Raw genomic sequence first — 20,649 nt, forward strand, 5'->3', positions numbered from 1 at the left:
AGTGCTCGCAACCTTTCCTCATAACTAAGATCCTCCAGACCCTTTATTAGCTTTGTTGCCCTTCTTTGTACTCGCTCCATTTCCAGTACTTCCCTCCTGAGGACTGGTGCCCAGAACTGGACAGCATACTCCAGGTGCGGGCGGACCAGAGTCTTGTAGAGCGGGAGAATTATCGTTTTATCTCTGCAGTTGATCCCCCTTTTAATGCATGCCAATATTCTGTTTGCTTTATTAGCAGCAGCTTGGCATTACATGCCATTGCTGAGCCTATCATCCACTAGGACCCCCAGGTCCTTTTCCATCCTAGATTCCCCCAGAGGTTCTCCCCCCCCAGTGTATAGATTGCATTCATATTTTTGCCACCCAAATGCATTATTTTACATTTTTCTACATTGAACCTCATTTGCCATGTAGTCGCCCACCCCATTAATTTGTTCAGGTCTTTTTGCAAGATTTCCACATCCTGCGGAGAAGTTATTGCCCTGCTTAGCTTAGTATCGTCTGCAAATACAGAGATTGAACTGTTTATCCCATCCTCCAGGTCGTTTATGAACAAATTAAATAGGATTGGTCCCAGCACAGAACCCTGAGGAACCCCACTACCCACCCCTGACCATTCTGAGTACTCCCCATTTATCACCACCCTCTGAACACGCCCTTGTAGCCAGTTTTCAATCCATGTACTCACCCTATGGTCCATGCCAACGCACCTTATTTTGTACAGTAAACGTTTATGGGGAACTGTGTCAAATGCTTTTGCAAAATCCAGATACACCACGTCTACGGGCCTTCCTTTATCTAGATGGCAACTCACCTCCTCATAGAAGGTTAATAGATTGGTTTGGCAAGAACGATTCTTCATGAATCCATGCTGATTACTGCTAATGATATCATTCTTATTACTAAAATCTTGTATATAGTCCCTTATCATCCCCTCCAAGAGTTTACATACTATTGATGTTAGGCTAACTGGTCTGTAATTCCCAGGGATGTTTTTTGGGCCCTTTTTAAATATTGGTGCTACATTGGCTTTTCTCCAATCAGCTGGTACCATTCCAGTCAATAGACTGTCTGTAAAAATTAGGAACAACGGTCTGGCAATCACCTGACTGAGTTCCCTAAGTACCCTCGGATGCAAGCCATCTGGTCCCGGTGATTTATTAATGTTAAGTTTCTCAAGTCTAATTTTAATTCCGTCCTCTGTTAACCATGTAGGTGCTTCCTGTGTTGTGTCATGAGGATAAACACTGCAGTTTTGGTTACTGAAGCCCCCCGATTCACTCGTGAAGACTGAGGAGAAGAATAAATTCAATACCTTTGCCATCTCCCCATCCTTTGTAACCAGATGTCCTTCCTCATTCTTTATGGGGCCAATATGGTCTGTCCTCCCTTTTTTACTGTTTACATACTTAAAGAATTTCTTGGGATTTTTTTTGCTCTCCTCCGCTATGTTTCTTTCATGTTCTATCTTAGCCATCCTAATTGCACCCTTACATTTCTTATTGCATTCTTTATAAATTCTGAATGCTGTGGATGATCCCTCAACCTTGTATTTTTGAAGGCCTTCTCCTTTGCTTTTATATGCATTTTTACATTGGAGTTAAGCCATCCAGGATGTTTGTTCGCTCTTTTAAATTTATTACCCAATGGGATACATTGGCTAATGCCCTTATTTAATATGCTCTTAAAGCAAACCCATCTCTCCTCCGTATTCTTTGTTTCTAATATTTTATCCCAATTTATGCCTTTTAGCAAGGTTTGTAGTTTAGGGAAGTTGGCTCTTTTGAAATTTAGTGTCTTTGTGTTCCCTTCATGTCTCCTATTTGTGTGATTTATACTGAAACTAATTGACCTGTGATCGCTGTTACCTAAATTGCCCCGTATTTCCACATCTGTTGTCAGGTCTGTATTGTTGGTAATCAGTAGATCTAGTAATGTTTTATTTCTAGTTTGTGCGTCTACCATCTGACCCATAAAATTGTCCTGCAAGACACTAAGGAACTGGCGAGCCTTAAATGAATGCGCGGTTCCCTCCGCCCAGTCTATGTCTGGATAATTAAAATCCCCCATTATGATAACACTTCCCATCCTTGCTGCTAATCCAATTTGTGATAGGAGATCCGTCTCCACTTCCTCCCTCAGGTTAGGGGGCCTATAGCATACTCCCAGTATTATTTTCCCCTTAGCTTCATCCCTTTGGATAAGCATAAAGCATAAAGATTCCACCTCCTCCCTAGCCCCCTCAGTGATGTCATCTCTCACATTCACTTGTACATTTTTCTTGATATATAGGCATACCCCTCCCCCTTTTTTACCCTCTCTGTCCTTGCGGTATAGGGTATACCCTTGAATGTTTGCCAGCCAATCATGAGAGCTGTTGAACCAGGTCTCTGAAATTCCCACAAAATCCAAATCCTCCTTGTACAACAATATCTCTAGTTCACCCATCTTGTCCGCCAGGCTCCTGGCATTGGTGAACATGCCACATAGTTTAGACCGGTCGCATATTGTCCTCGTATTGGGTGTTTCAAGATTGCAACTTGGACTTGCTACTATACTCACCTTGTGTTTTTGTGCTTTGGTTAACCTACCACTAATGCCCCCAATACTACCCTCTGGAATATCTTCCGCGCTGGCTATCACTGTCTCTGGACCCTCCCCCCCATCGCCTAGTTTAAAAACCCCTCTAACTTTTTGGCCATCTTCATTCCCAGCAGATCTGCACCCTCCTCATTTAGGTGCAGTCCGTCCCTTCTATAGTACCGGTTACCGACTGAGAAGTCGGCCCAGTCCTCCAGGAACCCAAACCCCTCCTTACTACACCAGCTCTTCAGCCACTTGTTTACTTCCCTAATCTCCCTCTGCCTCTCTGGTGTGGCTCGATGTACCGGTAGTATTCCTGAGAACACTACCTTGGAGGTCCTTTTCCTCAATTTAGCTCCTAAGTCCCTAAAATCGTTCTTTAGGACACTCCATCTGCCTCTGACTTTGTCATTGGTGCCAACGTGCACCATGACAGCCGGGTCTTCCCCAGCCCCTCCCAGTAATCTGTCCACAAGATCCGTGATGTGCGCCCGGTAGACAACATACTGTTCGGCGCTTCAGGTCTTGGTTACAGATTGCCCTCTCTGTCCTTCTAAGAATTGAGTCCCCTACCACCAGAATCTGTCTTTCCTTTCCCTTTGCTGCCCCCCCACTCTCACTGGAGGAGTTCTTCCCCTGGCAGCTAGGAGAGTCCCTCATCTCCAGCAGTGCTGGTCCCTGACTGGTTTCACCAATGTCACTCAATGGAGCGTACTTATTGGGATGCTCCAGTCCTGGATCGGCCTCCCTGGCACTTCCCCCTCTACCCCTCCTGACTATCACCCATCTACTCTTTGCTAGTGCCTGCACCTCTTTGTCTCCACCCGCCTCTATGCTGGCCCCTGCCGGCACCTGCCGTGTACGTTCCTGGCTCACCTTTAGTATGGAGGGACTTCTCAGTGCTGACAGTTGCTTCCCCAGATTCAGAACCTGGGCTTCCAGGGAAACAATGTGCTTACATTTTGCACAGCAGTATTCGCCCTCGATCGGATGATCAAGGAACGCATACATGCGGCAAGATGTACAAAGTCGCCTCTCCACACCCGCCGGGCATCGTACCTATTAAATTTGGTGAGGATTTGGGGATTTTACCCTGTCCAAATTACCTAACAACTAGCTTCCTGGCACCAATACTCAAGACAATACACAGGTACACGACAAGACAATACACAGGTACACAATACACAAGTACTAAGGATCCACACACACTACTCAGACAACACTCAGATACTCACACTACACAGGTACTATGACCCCTGTTATAACCTCCTGTTTTAAACTCTTGTTTTTAACTCCCACTTAATCCAGCTCCACTTACACCAAGCTCCACAGCTTCAAACTGAGCACGCTCAGACTGAGTCCTACAACAAGTTAAATAGGCACCTGTGAGCAATTAACCACACCCCTTAATTGATAGACTGATGAAACAAGAAAAAAAAAAAAAAAAAAAAGCTATTTAAAAAATGACAGCAAAAGGCAAATTAAAAACTAAAAGGAAAAGTCCCCAAAATGCAACCCAGCAAACACCAACAGACAGCAACACACACCAACAGACAGCAAGACTTGTATACTCTAACACTTGTTTTTAACTCCCACTTAATCCAGCTCCACTTACACCAAGCTCCACAGCTTCAAACTGAGCACGCTCAGACTGAGTCCTACAACAAGTTAAATAGGCACCTGTGAGCAATTAACCACACCCCTTAATTGATAGACTGATGAAACAAGAAAAAAAAAAAAAAAAAAAAGCTATTTAAAAAATGACAGCAAAAGGCAAATTAAAAACTAAAAGGAAAAGTCCCCAAAATGCAACCCAGCAAACACCAACAGACAGCAACACACACCAACAGACAGCAACACACACCAACAGACAGCAACACACACCAACAGACAGCAAGACTTGTATACTCTAACACTTGTTTTTAACTCCCACTTAATCCAGCTCCACTTACACCAAGCTCCACAGCTTCAAACTGAGCTTGGTGTAAGTGGAGAACATGTTTTACATATTCTGCCTAGTCCTCTCCTGAAGGTGGCGTGATAACCCAAGGTCAACAATTAAAGGAGCTGTGTCCGTCAATGAACGAACGAGAAATTGGCACATGGAGATAAGCATCATTGATTACGATTGACGCCAGAAATTCTCCCCCTTGTAGGATGGAGACTGATCGGATTGACTCCATGCGAAAGGAACAGATATTCAAAAACTGGTTTAGATCTTTGAGATCTAAAATGGGTCTGACATCCCCGTTTGGTTTTGGAACCATGAAAAGGTTTGAATAAAACCCTAATCCTTGCTCTTCCAAGGGGATCACCAATATCACTCTTTGAGACAGATGATCCAAAGCTAGAGAGAGAGAGACTTCTTTTTCACTGGATCTCTGGAAACATTTGATCTGAGAAAACGAGGAGATTGGAACTCTCGGAACTCTAGTTTGTAACCTAGAAAAATTGAGGGAGCCACCCATCTGTCTTGACATTGTTCCTGCCAGACCCTTGAAAACTGTAGAAGCCTTCCCCCCCACTCGAGCGAGCGGGGGTACCCCTTCATAAGGAGGCTTTAGTATTTTGTTTTGTGGGTTTCCTCCCCCAGGTCCTCTTTTGGCCCTATGACTGACCCTGAGGTTTACCTCTTGAACCTGACGGTGGAGGCCGTCGTGACTGCCTGGAGGCTGATGCCCCCTGCACTGGAGAAGAAGCACGTTTAAAAGAAAAATGCTTAAACTTCTTCTTAACCGGTAAAAGGGAACTTTTCCCATTAGAAATTCTTTGGATTTACTTATCCAGATTGTCTTCAAATAACTGTTCACCATGAAATTGGAAACTGGCCAAGAGCTTTTTGCATGGCGCTTCGGCTGACCAATTTTTCAACCATAGGATTCTACGCACATGTATCAGCCCTAGCATGAGCTATGAGGCCTAGCAAATAGAATCTTTCATAGCGTTTACTGTAAAACACAACGCTTCTGATATCCCGGCCAAATCCAGGGCCTGCTGATCAGGAATAACCTTGAGCACCTCTATAAACTGGTTCTTTAAGAACTTAGGTACACCAATCGCTGTCTGCGCAGGCTGAACCACAGAACCTGCGAGCAAAATATAGTTTTTAAAAAGGAATTCCAACTTCTTATCTGTTGGATCCTTTAGCATATGAGCACTGTCTACTAGACAAGTCAGGTTTTTGTTTACAGAGGATATAGCAGCGTTAATTGCTGGAACTCCCCATTTCTTATAGAATTCTTCCTCCATAGGAAAAAGTATTGAAAACTTTTTTGGAAGAAAAAACTGTTTAGCTGGGTGCTCCCACTCAGAATACATAAGCTTTTTTAGCCATGAATGGATAGGAAAAGCATGAACAGATTAGGGAGGCTTTAGTGAACCAAAACCAGAAGTGGGCTCATCGACTGACTGCGTTATTGGCAGTAAAAACGTGGAGCGGACCAATTCAGTGAGAGACTGTACCAACAACCTTTCCTGCGAACCTGATACTTCTGTATTAGGTTCTTCGGAAGAGGAGACATCAGCCTCTTCCTGGTCCCTTGAGAGAAATTCGTCATCTCTCACCCCTTGTTCCTCAGCATGAGGGTCCTGAGCAACGGACGGGGACTTGCTACGCTTAGTCCCACTCTGGGATGCGATTAAAGCATCATTTTTTTGCTCCAAACTTAAAATGGTTGAAGAAAAAAACTCCTTAGTAATATACACAGGGGCTGCAGGGTTAAGAGCAGCTGCAACACTTGCCCCTCCTGATGGCTCACTCTGACTAGCCATATTACTCTCAGGGGAGGATGCCATCCTTTTTGAGATGGTTCTAGGCTTCTGTGTGACTATAGTCTTTCTAGACTTCTAGACTTTCTAGACTTTTTTTAAAAGTATTTTTTACCCCCCTTCCGACCATAGCCCGATGCACAAAGCAGAGGTACTACCAGAAGGAATGCATCCACTACTTGAGCAATAATCCAGCTCTGCTGCTGCTATTAAAGCTCAGCCTGATGCAGTAGTAAATGTGTCAAAAGGAATGCCTGTGTCACCAAACCTCTTACATGCCACCTTTGCTCTTGTGTCCCTCCGCAGCTTGCAATAGCAACAATGGTGCCTTTTAAAAAACACCCCTTCCCGTGCTGGACGTTGGAGGACGCCAACGCTGCGCTAAGCCCCGCCCCCCCACTGTCTATGGCCCTTACTCTTTCCTTCAAAAAATAGCTTTTCCCACGCGAGTGCAGGCTTCAATCCTATGGGATCACAGAGAGAGAGAGAGGAAGGCATGGCGAAGGGGGGGGGTCTTGGAAGCCGCCTAGCAGCGTGCCATTCACGCTTTTTTTTTAAGTGCTCCTTCCTCGAGAACAGGGGAAGAAAAAATAGGACAGGGGGGCGTCTGGTGGGGAGGAAAACCCCCCCCAGACTTACCGGAGGTCTGCTGCCATCTGGAGGAAGAAAACTGCTGTTTCCTGGACACATCGTGAGCTCTCTGAGAAGCATGAGACGGTAAGTGCTCTATACAGCCCCCAGTGGTGACACATAGGCATGACAACATTTACAAAATTAAAGGAGACATTCATAGGAAAATTTTGAAAAATTCTTAGAAAACTCCACTTACCTTGCCCGCCGCAAGGTTTTCTGTGGTAAACCAACAGACCCAATCTTCACCCTTCACGGTGGGTTCCGTTAAACCTTCAGGAGCTGGGGATCCTCAGTGAAACCCACAATCCTGGACCTGTATTAGTACCACCGCCAGTAAAACTTTATGGCCTTAATACCAAAAAGTGCTGGATCTTGGGGTCCAGCTATCTAAAAAGAGAAGCGTTACAGGCAAGACCTCGTTTCTTCGGATACAAGGCCTGGGTACCATTCAATTCGGCTAAAAAGACACTTTGAATGGATCCGGCTGCATGGCTAGCCCCAGCAAGGATTGCTCCAGTGGAGCTCAGCACAGCACATCTTCACTCGTGACCAACACCTTACACACTGGCGATAACTGAGGTACTCCCAGTAGTGGGAGGGGTTATATAGGGAGTGCACTTTTTGTCTTAGGGCGTGCCAGTAGCCATCATCTGAAGGTGGCCTATAACCCACATAGTAACTACTATGGCTCTGTGTCCCGTGATGTACGATAAGAAATTAAATTTAACAAACGGCTGATGTAATCTGACAAAGTCAGTGAGCTAGGTAACGTTAACCGAAGGATGCATACTTGCACATCTGCAACTGCACATACTTTTGCTGTCTCTTCAAAGTACAGCCCCCATCCCTTCTGTTTTTCTGGCTCTCTATCCAAAGTCCAATCCCCTCCCCAATTATTCTTTCTCTCCAAAGTGAACCCCCCTCCATTTTTCTGTCTCTCCAAAGACCAGCCACACCCCCACCCCCACCCCCACTGTTTGACTCTCCAAAGTTCAGCCTTCATCTTTCTACCTCTCCACAGTCCAGCCTCTACCCATTTTTCTGTTTCCCCATAACCCCCCCCCCCCCATTTTTTCTGCCTCTCCTAATCAAGTTCATCGTTTTTGTCTCTCCGAAGTCCAGCACATCCACCACCCATTTTTTCTGTCACTCCAAAATACAGCCCCCAAAATCGACCCTCCCTTCATATCTCTCACTCCTCAAAGTCCAGTCCTCACCCATTTTTCTGTCTCTCCAAAGTCCAGACCCCCCCCCCCCCCCCCGTTTTCTCTCTCCCCAAATTCCAGCCCACATCCCCCCCCTTTTTTTTCTGCCTCACCCCAACAATAGTGAAGCTACAGTAGCTGGATCTGTGCTGGGGCTTGGGAGAAGTGTGCAGAGCATCATATTGCTATGAACTCTAAATATATAAGCCTACACTGCTATGGACTTTTAATATACAGACTGGAACTTAGGGGTTTGAATCACCCTTACTTTGTGCTAGCTCTATACATTTTTACAGATTGTATCTGTGAGGACTTGGGAAGCCCAGTGTGGCAGTGGAGGGAGGAGGAGCTCAGAGTATTAAGCACAGTGTCAATAGCAGTCTGGGGGGAATTTAATTGAATCAGGAAGGTGGGGGGGCACATACACCCCCAGCACTCCCCTTGATCTAGCCCTGCTTCAGCAGTGCTTCAATCCTTTTCCCTCTAACATCTCTGGCCCCAAACAGACACCAAAGTTCTCAATTTCTACTATGACCCCATCAAATATAGCTTTTCTGACCTCTGCTGGGCCCCCATAAGGCACTGATGTTTGCCCTTTATATATCTGCCACCAGCCATACACTAGTGTTCTCCTTTTCTGCTCTGGCTTTTAACAGACACCAATGTTTCAATTCTCTGCCCTGGCTTTTATTAGATATCCATGTTTCCTCTCTCTCTCACAATCACCCATGGTCACCCTTAATGCCCAGTTTCTCCTCTGAATCTTCCACTAATTTCTGATGTTTCTCCCTGTCCTCAAATCCTTTATCTATGCTCACATCTATGTGTCCTATTTAGCTCCTTTCCTATCTTGTGTAATGGTTGGTTTGGCAGTTCAGGTAAAGATAGCTGTGGTTGACACAGTTTTTATCCAGTAAGATACATGCAACTGTGCAGAAAAATCTTGAGAAAAGGTGATGCCGGATTTGTCACCTGTAGCTCTTTTTCTCTTGAGCTACGCCAATGTAAAACCGAATGTTTAGCACACTAAAACCCTCATACTAAAAAAAAAAAAAAAAACTCCCCCCCCCCCTCACTGGAGTCAGTGGAAAGATGTATATAAGCCAATAAAATAACAATTTACAGACATTTATACATTTATCAGTAAGGTAGTTAATAATTGGTGAGTTACATGATAAATGACGTACACAAGAATTGTGCTTGCACAAGCAATTAAAATGGCATAACTAGAAAAGTAAGCAAAATGAGACAAACAATGTATAAAACAACACTAATGAATAAAATAAACCCAGCAGACAGAAGTCTAAGGGTGGAGGAGAGAGTGTGAAGATGTGGAAGTAAAAATTCCTCAAAATAGCGAGACTTAATGAGATGCAGAGTGAGAGAGGAGGGAGGTGTGACTCTGTGTGACGATACATTCATAAACCTGTCACACTTCAAGTGTTTTCCTGTGTGAATGTATATTATATATATATAGGACACACGCATTCCAAAGATAGTACTGTGCATTAATATTCAAAAACGTGTGTTTTAACGTGTAATTTTTCTGCGGAAATACAATTTTCTCATATATAGAACAGGCAGACGTCATTGTGTAGAACCCAGGGGTCCAGCTGTAGAATAAATGTCGCAATTTAATTTTTCACCACAGAACTCGCCATTCTCTAGAGACAGCGGAGGAAGAACAAGGTAGAGAGGAGAAAAACTGAAATATAGGCCTTACCCTAAGTAATATCTCATGCTTCCCATTTATTTCTTCTGTCTGCTGAAACAATTGACTTGGGAACTGCATGGAAATAAATGTTAATGTGATAAATAAGGTTAAATGGTACATCACATTAGACACTACCCTACAGAATTTTTTAGCATTATGAAGTACTTCAATATTGCCTTTAATTACCTAGCTAACCACTCTTATGATTGCACCTATGCTTTTCCCATGGTGATCAAAGAGCAGATCAGAGGAATGGGTGGTAGGACAGGGAGTGTTTGTGTTTTTTTTTTTTTTTTTTTTAAATGATGGACAATCGCTTAAACCCTTTCACTGTTAGGGCCATTTTTGCAAACTCAAACATTTTTTGGGGGGCAGGGGGGATTTTAAGTACTTGAGTATAACTTTAATTTTTTACACTTTTTAAATTTTTTTTTCTAAACTTTTTTTTATCACATAGGTGACAAAAGTCCCCTAAGTCAGTGTTTCTCAACTCCAGTCCTCAAGGCGCCCCAACAGGTCATGTTTTCAGGTTTTCCCTCAGATGAAACGGCTGTGGTAACTGATCAAATCACCTGTGCAAAATAATGAGAGTACAGATGACACCAAGACCTGGAAGTGATGTTTTACATATCACTTCTGGGTGATTAGCAGGAAGGGGGGGGGGGTTGATCAGCAAACAGACATTCGCTGATCTCCCTATCCTCTACCCAGCAGCACCCACCATGCTGGAGCTCTGGAAACATAGCAAGGGGGGGAGACCATCAGTTACAGAGGTGTTAGGAAGCGATCTGCACAGCTGCCGGATCATTTCCATCTGACAGTCAACTTGTTAGATTTACACACATTGCAACCGCCAGTGTAATACCCCCCACTGCCACCAATGTTATACATATGACATTGGCAGTAAAAAGGTTAAACTAGTAGAGGATTTTGGGGAGATGGGCAAAGGTACCAATGATTAATTTTGGCCAACAGAAGGTGCTAAGTTCATAGTTGAGTGGGACAGGGATTTACATTCACCAACAGATTTGCATTAAACCTGTACGCCGAGATAAAATATTGTCTAGATAGAAGAGCCATGTGTATTCTAAAGTAGATCTTGGTTTGCTTGTGTATTTCTTTCAGATCTTTGCAGTAATCCAACATGAAAAAGACCAGTCACTGCTGCTCTCTTTCCCTGTGCAGGGTGACTGGTCTTGTATCCACCTCCTATTGTAATTTTACGGCTCACAGCCTGTAGTTGGTGGGCCTGCTGGGTCCCTCCCACAGCTCTACTCTCTGCACAGGACATGTATAGTTCTGTGATGTCACTGCTAATTTACAGGGTAATATCTGGGTCTGCATAGGCATTTGTTACACACAGCGTATTTATATAAATGAACTTGTGTCTGGAGTTCAGCTTTGAGCTCCCATTTATGAAGACAGAACTCCACTACTCACATTGTTGGCTGAACCTGAACACATACACATCATTTTTTTATTTTATTTAATGTTTTCAATAGACATTGTTGCTCTGCATGTTGCAAAAGGTCAAATGAAAAGAGAAATATTCAATACACATCACACATACACTACAAACCCAAAGAAAACTAGAGAAATTATTCCAACTTCTGCAAACACTTCCTTTTCAATTCATCACTAAGCCCCCTTTCACACTGGGTTGGGGGCGGCGCCGGCGGTAAAGCGATGCTATTTTTAGGGGTGCTTTACCATCGTATTTGCGTAGGTATTTGGCCGCTAGCCGGGCGCTTTTAACCCCTGTTAGCGGCCGAGAAAGGGTTAAAACCAGCGCTTTGCTGGTGGTATAGCTGCGCTGCCCATTCATTTCAATGGGCAGGAGCAGTGGAGGAGCGGTATACACACCGCTCCTTCACCGCTCCAAAGATGCTGCTAGCAGGACTTATTTTACCGTCCTGCCAGCGCACCGCTCCAGTCTGAAAATTCCCGGGGCTTTCACACTGAAGAGACAGGAGCGGCTCTTTCAGGGCGCTTTGCAGGCGCTGTTTTGAGTGCTGTAGCGCCTGCAAAGCGCCCCAGTATGAAAGGTGTCTAAGAAATTGTTTTGAAGTGATCAGAAATGCCAACAAACGTTAAATTGTCATTTCAAAGTCATCAATTGCTTAAGGTTGAATTGAAATGTGTGATCATCCTAAAATAGTTAAGATTATCATAATAATACAGGACATCTGAAGTTCATAATAAGGGAAAACTCAGGTTTTGAACAAAGCCAGAGCGCAGGAAACAATCTCTTCAGACACCAAGGATTTAAAGCAGGTCTCAGTCTCAATGGGACCTGTCTGTCCCATAAGAGGATTACCGATTTAATTACAGATCATCTCGCTGACCTGTGTCATGGCCATACTGAGGGTGGGTGTTGCTGTGGCGAGAGCTGCTCTGAAACAGGGTTACAACCCTCTGACCCTTATTATGTCAACTCAAAATAAATAATATATTGCAGGTCAGTTTCTTAATTCATAATGATGGTGTTTGAGCACAGGTTCTACAGTACTTCTATTTCACTTTACGTTTATTTATTATAGGCTCTTAAATTGGTAATTTTTGTATTACTCAGATTACATTCCGTATGATATTCCATTTATTTTATTTCAAAAGGGTAAAATGGAACCCTAAGAAAATGTAATTGAATAGTGCTTAAAGCTAAAATTTAGAAAAAAAAAAAAACTACTGCTTTAGTGACGTTACATACCTGTAAAGAAATCTGTACCTCCAGCGCTGCAATAGTGAATCTGTAGTGATGCTGGTCCAACGAGGACCTGGACCCTCCTCCCCAATTGAGAAAAGTTATTTTATTACTTACACTGCATGTAGCACAATCTCTGAATGGGGGGAATTCAGATGAATGACAGGATCCTCTCCCCCATTTAAAGACCATGTTACATGCAGTGTAGACTATGCACAGGTTTTTCTCAATGGAGGAGGAGGAGGCAGGTCCCCGTCAGACCATCTTCACTGCAGACCCAAAGCAATTAAACTATTGCAGCACCGGAAGTTCAGAGACAAGAGGACGACCAGCAACCCTGCACAGAAGATTTCTGAAAGATCCAGTTGCCCGCACGGCATGGGGCATACCGTACTTCATTACAGGTAAGATATGTCACTATAGCTTTTTTTTTTTAGCTAAACTTCAGCTTTTATTATCCAAAAACTAACCTTCAATAGACAGTACAGTAAGTAAATAGGACAGTATTAAAATAACAAACCACTGCCACATCCTCAATGCTGTAAATGAAAAATTTTACTACTGCACAAATAGTTTGGTGCAAACACTCTAGGCTTAAGAACTTACAGGTAAAAATGTATCTAAACCCAAAAACAAAAAAAGTTATATAGTGCAGCTTACCAATCCTTAAAGGGTAACTCCACTTTCGTGGGGAAAAAAAATTGCAAATAAAGAAAAAATAATATAGCGTATACAATTGCGACACAAGTCATATTGTAATTGAATGTTATTAAACATTACCTTTCCTTTTCAATCTGCAGTCACTGTAATTTTCTGTAAATGCAGTGAAATATGGCTACCTGGAGTTGTTTTGTACACAGAGTGTGTACTGACCACCCCCCAGAAATATCATTTCCTGCTTGTGTGATTGGCTCACCAATTTCCCCAGAAGTCTGCCTAAGATACAAGTCAGATTTCAGGCATCCCCTGCAACAAAAATGTCATTTTTGGTGAGATACTCCCAATAGGAACACGCCTAAAGGGATGCAGGCCCAGCAGAGTAGTGCTCATTAGTGCTCTGCAGATGCACATCTGATAGATAATTATGAAACCACTCCCATTAGACCCACTCATCACAGGGGCACATACAGGGATTTCTTCAGAATAACAAAAGGTAGGAATTTGCAACAAAGGTTGTTATAATTCTTGCAATGTACATAGATCACCCAGAGGGGAATATTTTTTTCTCAACAAAAGTGGAGTTACGCCTGGTGGTTCAAGCCAGTAAAACACGCTCTCTTAGGACACCTCCGCTCTATAGAAGAGAAATGGAGCCACCTTTGGACAGCAGCATTGTCAACCTGCAGGGAGGGTAGAGTCCCTCCCTACAGTCAACACTTTTTAAGCAGGTACAGCAATATATATTTTTTTTAATTTTATATTAAAGGGGTTAGGTGAAAAAACTTCTGTCACTGACCAGCCCCCCCCCCCGTTTTACTCACTTGAGCCCCGTAATTCCCACGCTGGCGACGCGCTCTTCCCCCCTGCCCGTTGTCGTGATTGGATAGATTGATAGCAGCGCAGCCATTGTCAATCAGGCGTTGGGGGGGGGGCAAGTCCAGCATTCTGCATCTATGGATGCAAATGCTGGACTCAGGAGCGCGCCCGCAAGGTAACCCCCCCCCGGGAGAGGGCTTCTTCTAGGGGGTTATACGATTCGGGAAGGAGCTACCAGCACCGCCCAGGGTCCTCGGGGCCACTCTGTGCAAAACGAACTGCACAGTGGAGGTAAGTATGAAAGACACATCCACGCCAGTTTAAATAGCATTTGATCTGTGGGTTGGATGTGCCGCTCCCCTTTCCATGACACAGCTTGTACCCATTTGGGGTGTCCAGAGAGGGGCAGCTCTTCCCCTCCATATGTTTGATTGATGTACCGGCGCCCACTAACCACAGTTGTTTATATATATATATATATATATATATAAACTCATTCTCTTATACGTTGCATTACTATGGATTTATTGTTCCGCTATGTAAAATTATGTATCAATGACTCTATTTTCTCTGAAAAAATTCAATAAAAACTATTGAAAGTTAAAAAAAAAACAAAAAAAACCCAAAGCTTTACAATCACTTTAAGGTTTTAAAACAATTAATAAACTGTAAGCACCCCAGTCAGATAGTTTGTCTCAACCTACTGACACTTTGACTGGACAGCTTGGCAGGTTATAGGAATTCAAAAATAACAGACTTACTGGCTAGTTTATCAGATAACAGAAAAAAAAGCCTAAAAAAGAACATTAATGCAGCAAGAATATTTAAGGATGGGTAAGCTGCTATATCTTAATTTTTTGCTTTTAGGTTTAGCTACACTTTAATGGGACTAAAACAAGAAAATGATGCACTCACAGAGATAGACTTTATTGTAGTGAAACTCCAGCAAAACCTTTTTTTTTTTTTTAGTTTTAGTTAGTTTTTTTTTTTTAGTTTTGAAAGAGAGTAGGAAAGAAACACACCCCAGAAGGTTTTTATTGCTGTCTTGGTTTCCATTGGGGAGATTTTCTCTCATTTTCTGTCCAGTTAGAGGTACAAGTGAGGAGAAATCCCCATTATGCTTTGGGGCCGTTTCTCTGCTAAAGGTACAGACCGACTTTGCCGCATTGAGGGGCGGCCAATGGATGGGGCAACATACTGTAAAATCTTGCATGAGAACCTTCTTCCCTCAGCCAGAACAAAAATGGGTCGTGGATGGGTCTTCCAGCATGACAATAACCCAAAACATACTGCCAAGGCAATAAAGGAGTGGATCAAGAAGAAGCACATTAACCTCCCTGGCGGTATTCCCGAGTGTGGCTCGGGGTTAAAATTCAGTACCATTAGCGGTAACCCCGAGCCACACTCGGGATCGCATTGCAGGATCCTGGGGCGGCTTTACTTACCTTGTCCCCGGGATCCTGCGATGTCACTCGCAGTGTCCGAGGGCTCCGTCCTCCTCCGAAGCCTCTCCGTGCCAGGCTCCGTTCCCTGCGAGCGGCGCGACGCACGGGGGCGGAGCCTGGCGGCAAATTCAAAAAAATGTCAAAATCATAACACATACAGTACTGTAATCTTACAGATTACAGTACTGTATGAAATGATTTCACATCCCTTTTGTCCCCAGTGCTCTGGCCCATGCCCTGCATGCAGTTTTACATGATATACACTGTTCTTTCTGCCTGGAAACTAGAGATTGTCCATAGCAACCAAAAAGTGTCCCTTTACGTCAAAAGTGGCTTTAGACCAGCTAGAAAACAGCGATAGTAAATTAGAACACTTGCAGAATTGAGCGATAGTGAATTGTGGGGAAATTTATTTTATTACTATTTTTTTAAATTTTTTTTAATTATTTATTTTTATTTATTATATTATAATTTATGTTTTTGTGTTTCAAACTTTATCATACCCGGGATATCTACTAGACTCTGGTTTGGACAGATTTAAGTGTGTTATTGTTAAGATTTACAGACCTACAATATAAAACGCCAAATTTCCATGCAAAATAATTGTACCGCTTTCAGCACCTAAAATCCGAAAGAATCATACCGCCAGGGAGGTTAAGGTCATGGAGTGGCCTAGCCATTGTAATGCTGATCATGTTAATGAGCTTTTCTTTATCACATGGAGAATATTGCTTCCACTTTTATTCCATTCATTCACTTCTTTTTGAAACAACTTGATAATCGTTCTAGAGATCTTCCTCCAATCAACAGCTGTGCGGATATTCCCTGGACTTGTAATTGTGCATTTTATGGTGATAATCTATAATCATTGGTGGAGCCAAAACTTCCATGAAAACATCTTCTCAATACATGTCTGTGTATTGTGCATTCTGGACAATTCATTTCCCCATACACTGTGCAATCTGATTGCATGACATTTAAATCAAATCATCTATCTGAGCAATTCTTTCCCCATACACTGTGCAATCAGATTGCACAGTGTATGGGGAAAGAATTGCTCAGATAGAAGATTAGATTTACACGTCATGCAATCAGATTGCACAGTGTATGGGGAAATGAATTGCTCAGACAGAAGGTTAGATGTAAACGTCATGCAATCAGATTGCACAGTGTATGGGGAAATGAATTGCTCAGACAGAAGGTTAGATGTAAACGTCATGCAATCAGATTGCATAGTGTATGGGGAAATGAATTGCTCAGATAGATGATTCGATTTAAACATCATGCAATCAGATTGCACAGTGTATGGGGAAATGAATTGTCCAGAATGCACAATACGCAGACATGTATTGAGAAGATGTTTTCATGGAAGTTTCGGCTCCACCAATGATTATAGACGATCACCATAAAATGCACAATTACAGGGAACATCCGCACAGTTGTTGATTGGAGGAAGATCTCTAGAATGAATATTGAGTTGTTTCAAGAAGAAATGAATGAATGGAATAAAACTGGAAGCAATATTCTCCATGTGATAAGGAAAAGTTAATTAACATGATCAGCATTACAATGAGCAAGTGCCTGTTCTGTATTTAAGAATGTGTCTGCACCCATGCAGCTGGTTTCTATTCGTTTAAGTATGCGCCATGTTGCAATAACTATTCCTGAGCATGCAAATGCGCCAACATGTTCATAAATCAGCCCCTCTGTCTCTATCATTTAAAATACACTTTTGATAAAAATAAATTATAGACCCTTAATTTCTTTGTAAGTGAGCAAACTTACACAATCTGCAGGGGATCATCAAATAACTCAACACACAACCATTAAAGGAGAAGTCCAACCTGAGCTTGTATGGCTGGACTTCTCCTATGGGTCACAGGAGTGCAATTCGTTTTGCAATCCTGTGACCCATTCTCAGCAGAGAGGTCTGAAGTCCACTCTCTGCTGACGTCACACAGATCAGTCCAGGCACCGTACCATTTTGACTCTGGATCCGCCAGGTTCCTGGACTGATTGCAGTTTTAGCCTCTCAGCGAGCCGCTGAGACGGCCGCTCCCCGCCCCTCCACAGCTCCACGCTCCAGTGAGTGTGGAGAAGCAGAGCAGGAGAGCTGCTGATTGACAGTCAGCAGCTCTCTGTTTGGGGAGTCAAGAGAACCAAGCCATCGGCGATGTTCGACCACTCAGTTCTCAGTGCTGCATCCACCTAGGTAAGTATGACTGGGGAAAAAACCCAAACCCATACTTCTCTTTTAACATCTAAACCGCTGGCAACAAAAAAGTGAGTGCACCTCTAAGTGAAAATGTCCAAATTGGGCCCAAAGTGTCAATATTTTGTGTGACCAGCATTATTTTCCAGTACTGCCTTAATCCTCTTAGAGTTCACCGGTGCTTCACAGGTTGCCACTGGAGTCCTCTTCCACTCCTCCATGACGACATCACGGAGCTGGTGGATGTTAGAGACTTTGTGCTCCTCCACCCTCCATTTGAGGATGCCCCACAGATGCTCAATAGGGTTTAGGTCTGGAGACATGCTTGGCCAGTCCATCACCTTTACCCTCAGCTTCTTCAGCAAGGCAGTGGTCGTCTTGGAGGTGTGTTTGGGGTCGTTATTTTGGAATACTGCCCTGCGGCCCAGTCTCCAAAGGGAGGGGATCATGCTCTGCTTCAGTATGTCACAGTACATGTTGGCATTTATGGTTTCCTTAATGAACTGTAGCTTTCCAATGCCGGCAGCACTCATGCAGCCCCAGACCATAACACTCCCACCACCATGCTTGACTGTAGACAAGGCACACTTGCCTTTGTACTCCTCACCTGGTTGCCACCACACACGCTTGACACCATCTGAACCATTTATCTTGGTCTCATCAGACCACAGGACATGGTTCCAGTAATCCATGTCCTTAGTCTGCTTCTCTTCAGCAAACTGTTTGCGGGCTTCTTGTGCATCATCTTTAGAAGAGGCTTCCTTCTGGGATGAAAGCCATGCAGACCAATTTGATGCAGTGTGCGGCGTATGGTCTGAGCATTGACAGGCTGACCCCCCATCCCTTCAGTCGCTGCAGAAATGCTGGCAGCACTCATACATCTATTTCCCAAAGACAACCTCTGGATATGACGCTGAGTGTGTGCACTCAACATCTTTGGTCGACCATGGCGAGGCCTGTTCTGAGTGGAACCTGTCCTGTTAAACCACTGTATGGTATTGGCCACCGTGCTGTAGCTCAGTTTCAGGGTCTTGGCAATCATCTTATAGCCTAGGCCATCTTTATGTAGAGCGAGAATTCTTTTTTTCATATCCTCAGAGAGTTCTTTGCCATGAGGTGACATGTTGAATTTCCAGTGACCAGTATGAGAGAGTGAGAGTAATAACACCAAATTTACCACACCTGCTCCCCATTCACACCTGAGACCTTGTAACACTAATAAGTGACATGACACCAGGGAGGGAAAATGGCTAATAGGGCCCAATTTGGACATTTTCACTTAGGGGTTTACTCACTTTTGTTGGCAGCGGTTTAGACATTAATGGCTGTATGTTGAGTTTTTTGTGAGGACAGCAAATTTACACTGTTATACAAGCTGTACATTCACTACTTTACATTGTAGCAAAGTGTCATTTCTTCAGTGTTGTCACATGAAAAAATATAATAAAATATTTACAAAAACGTGAGGGGGTGTGAGATACTGAGATATCTATATATATATATCTATCTATAGATATATATATATCTATAGATAGATATACAGTGGGGATGGAAAGTATTCAGACCCCCTTTAATTTTTCACTCTTTGTTATATTGCAGCCATTTGATAAAATCATTTAAGTTCATTTTTTTCCTCATTAATGTACACACAGCACCCCATATTGACAGAAAAACACAGAATTGTTGACATTTTTGCAGATTTATTAAAAAAGAAAAACTGAAATATCACATGGTCCTAAGTATTCAGACCCTTTGCTCAGTATTTTAGTAGAAGCACCCTTTTGATCTAATACAGTCATGAGTCTTTTTGGGAAAGATGCAACAAGTTTTTCACACCTGGATTTGGGGATCCTCTGCCATTCCTCCTTGCAGATCCTCTCCAGTTCTGTCAGTTTGGATGGTAAACGTTGGTGGACAGCCATTTTTAGGTCTCTCCAGAGATGCTCAATTGGGTTTAAGTCAGGGCTCTGGCTGGGCCATTCAAGAACAGTCACGGAGTTGTTGTGAAGCCACTCCTTCGTTATTTTAGCTGTGTGCTTAGGGTCATTGTCTTGTTGGAAGGTAAACCTTCGGCCCAGTCTGAGGTCCTGAGCACTCTGGAGAAGGTTTTCATCCAGGATATCCCTGTACTTGGCCGCATTCATCTTTCCCTCGATTGCAACCAGTCGTCCTGTCCCTGCAGCTGAAAAACACCCCCACAGCATGATGCTGCCACCACCATGCTTCACTGTTGGGACTGTATTGGACAGGTGATGAGCAGTGCCTGGTTTTCTCCACACACACTGCTTAGAATTAAGGCCAAAAAGTTCTATCTTGGTCTCATCAGACCAGAGAATCTTATTTCTCACCATCTTGGAGTCCTTCAGGTGTTTTTTTAGCAAACTCCATGCGGGCTTTCATGTGTCCTGCACTGAGGAGAGGCTTCCAACGGGCCACTCTGCCATAAAGCCCCGACTGGTGGAGGGCTGCAGTGATGGTTGACTTTCTACAACTTTCTCCCATCTCCCGACTGCATCTCTGGAGCTCAGCCACTGTGATCTTTGGGTTCTTCTTTACCTCTCTCACCAAGGCTCTTCTCCCCCGATAGCTCAGTTTGGCCGGACGGCCAGCTCTAGGAAGGGTTCTGGTCGTCCCAAATGTCTTCCATTTAAGCATTATGGAGGCCACTGTGCTCTTAGGAACCTTAAGTGCAGCAGAATGTTTTTGTAACCTTGGCCAGATCTGTGCCTTGCCACAATTCTGTCTCTGAGCTCTTCAGGCAGTTCCTTTGACCTCATGATTCTCATTTGCGCTGACATGCACTGTGAGCTGTAAGGTCTTACATAGACAGGTGTGTGGTTTTCCTAATCAAGTACAATCCATATAATCAAACACGGCTGGACTCAAATGAAGGCGTAGAACCATCTCAAGGA

At 43.6% G+C, this 20,649-nt stretch overlaps 1 protein-coding gene across 2 annotated transcripts in view; it reads right to left on the reverse strand.

Annotated features, from left to right (window-relative positions):
• DEAF1 (DEAF1 transcription factor) overlaps positions 1 to 20,649 on the reverse strand; it is an 82,149-nt gene that overhangs the window by 14,896 nt on the left and 46,604 nt on the right. Inside the window, exon 10 of one of the 2 annotated variants that reach the window (XM_073604925.1) lies at positions 9,913 to 9,975. The exons of the other annotated variant lie outside the window; for it this stretch is intronic. Coding sequence (XP_073461026.1) covers positions 9,913 to 9,975 — 63 coding nt within the window. The remainder of the gene's footprint in view (positions 1 to 9,912; positions 9,976 to 20,649) is intronic. 2 annotated transcript variants of the gene reach the window in all.

The sequence above is a fragment of the Aquarana catesbeiana genome, linkage group LG11 (assembly GCF_042186555.1).
Source record: "Aquarana catesbeiana isolate 2022-GZ linkage group LG11, ASM4218655v1, whole genome shotgun sequence".
In the NCBI taxonomy this organism is placed as follows: domain Eukaryota; kingdom Metazoa; phylum Chordata; class Amphibia; order Anura; family Ranidae; genus Aquarana; species Aquarana catesbeiana.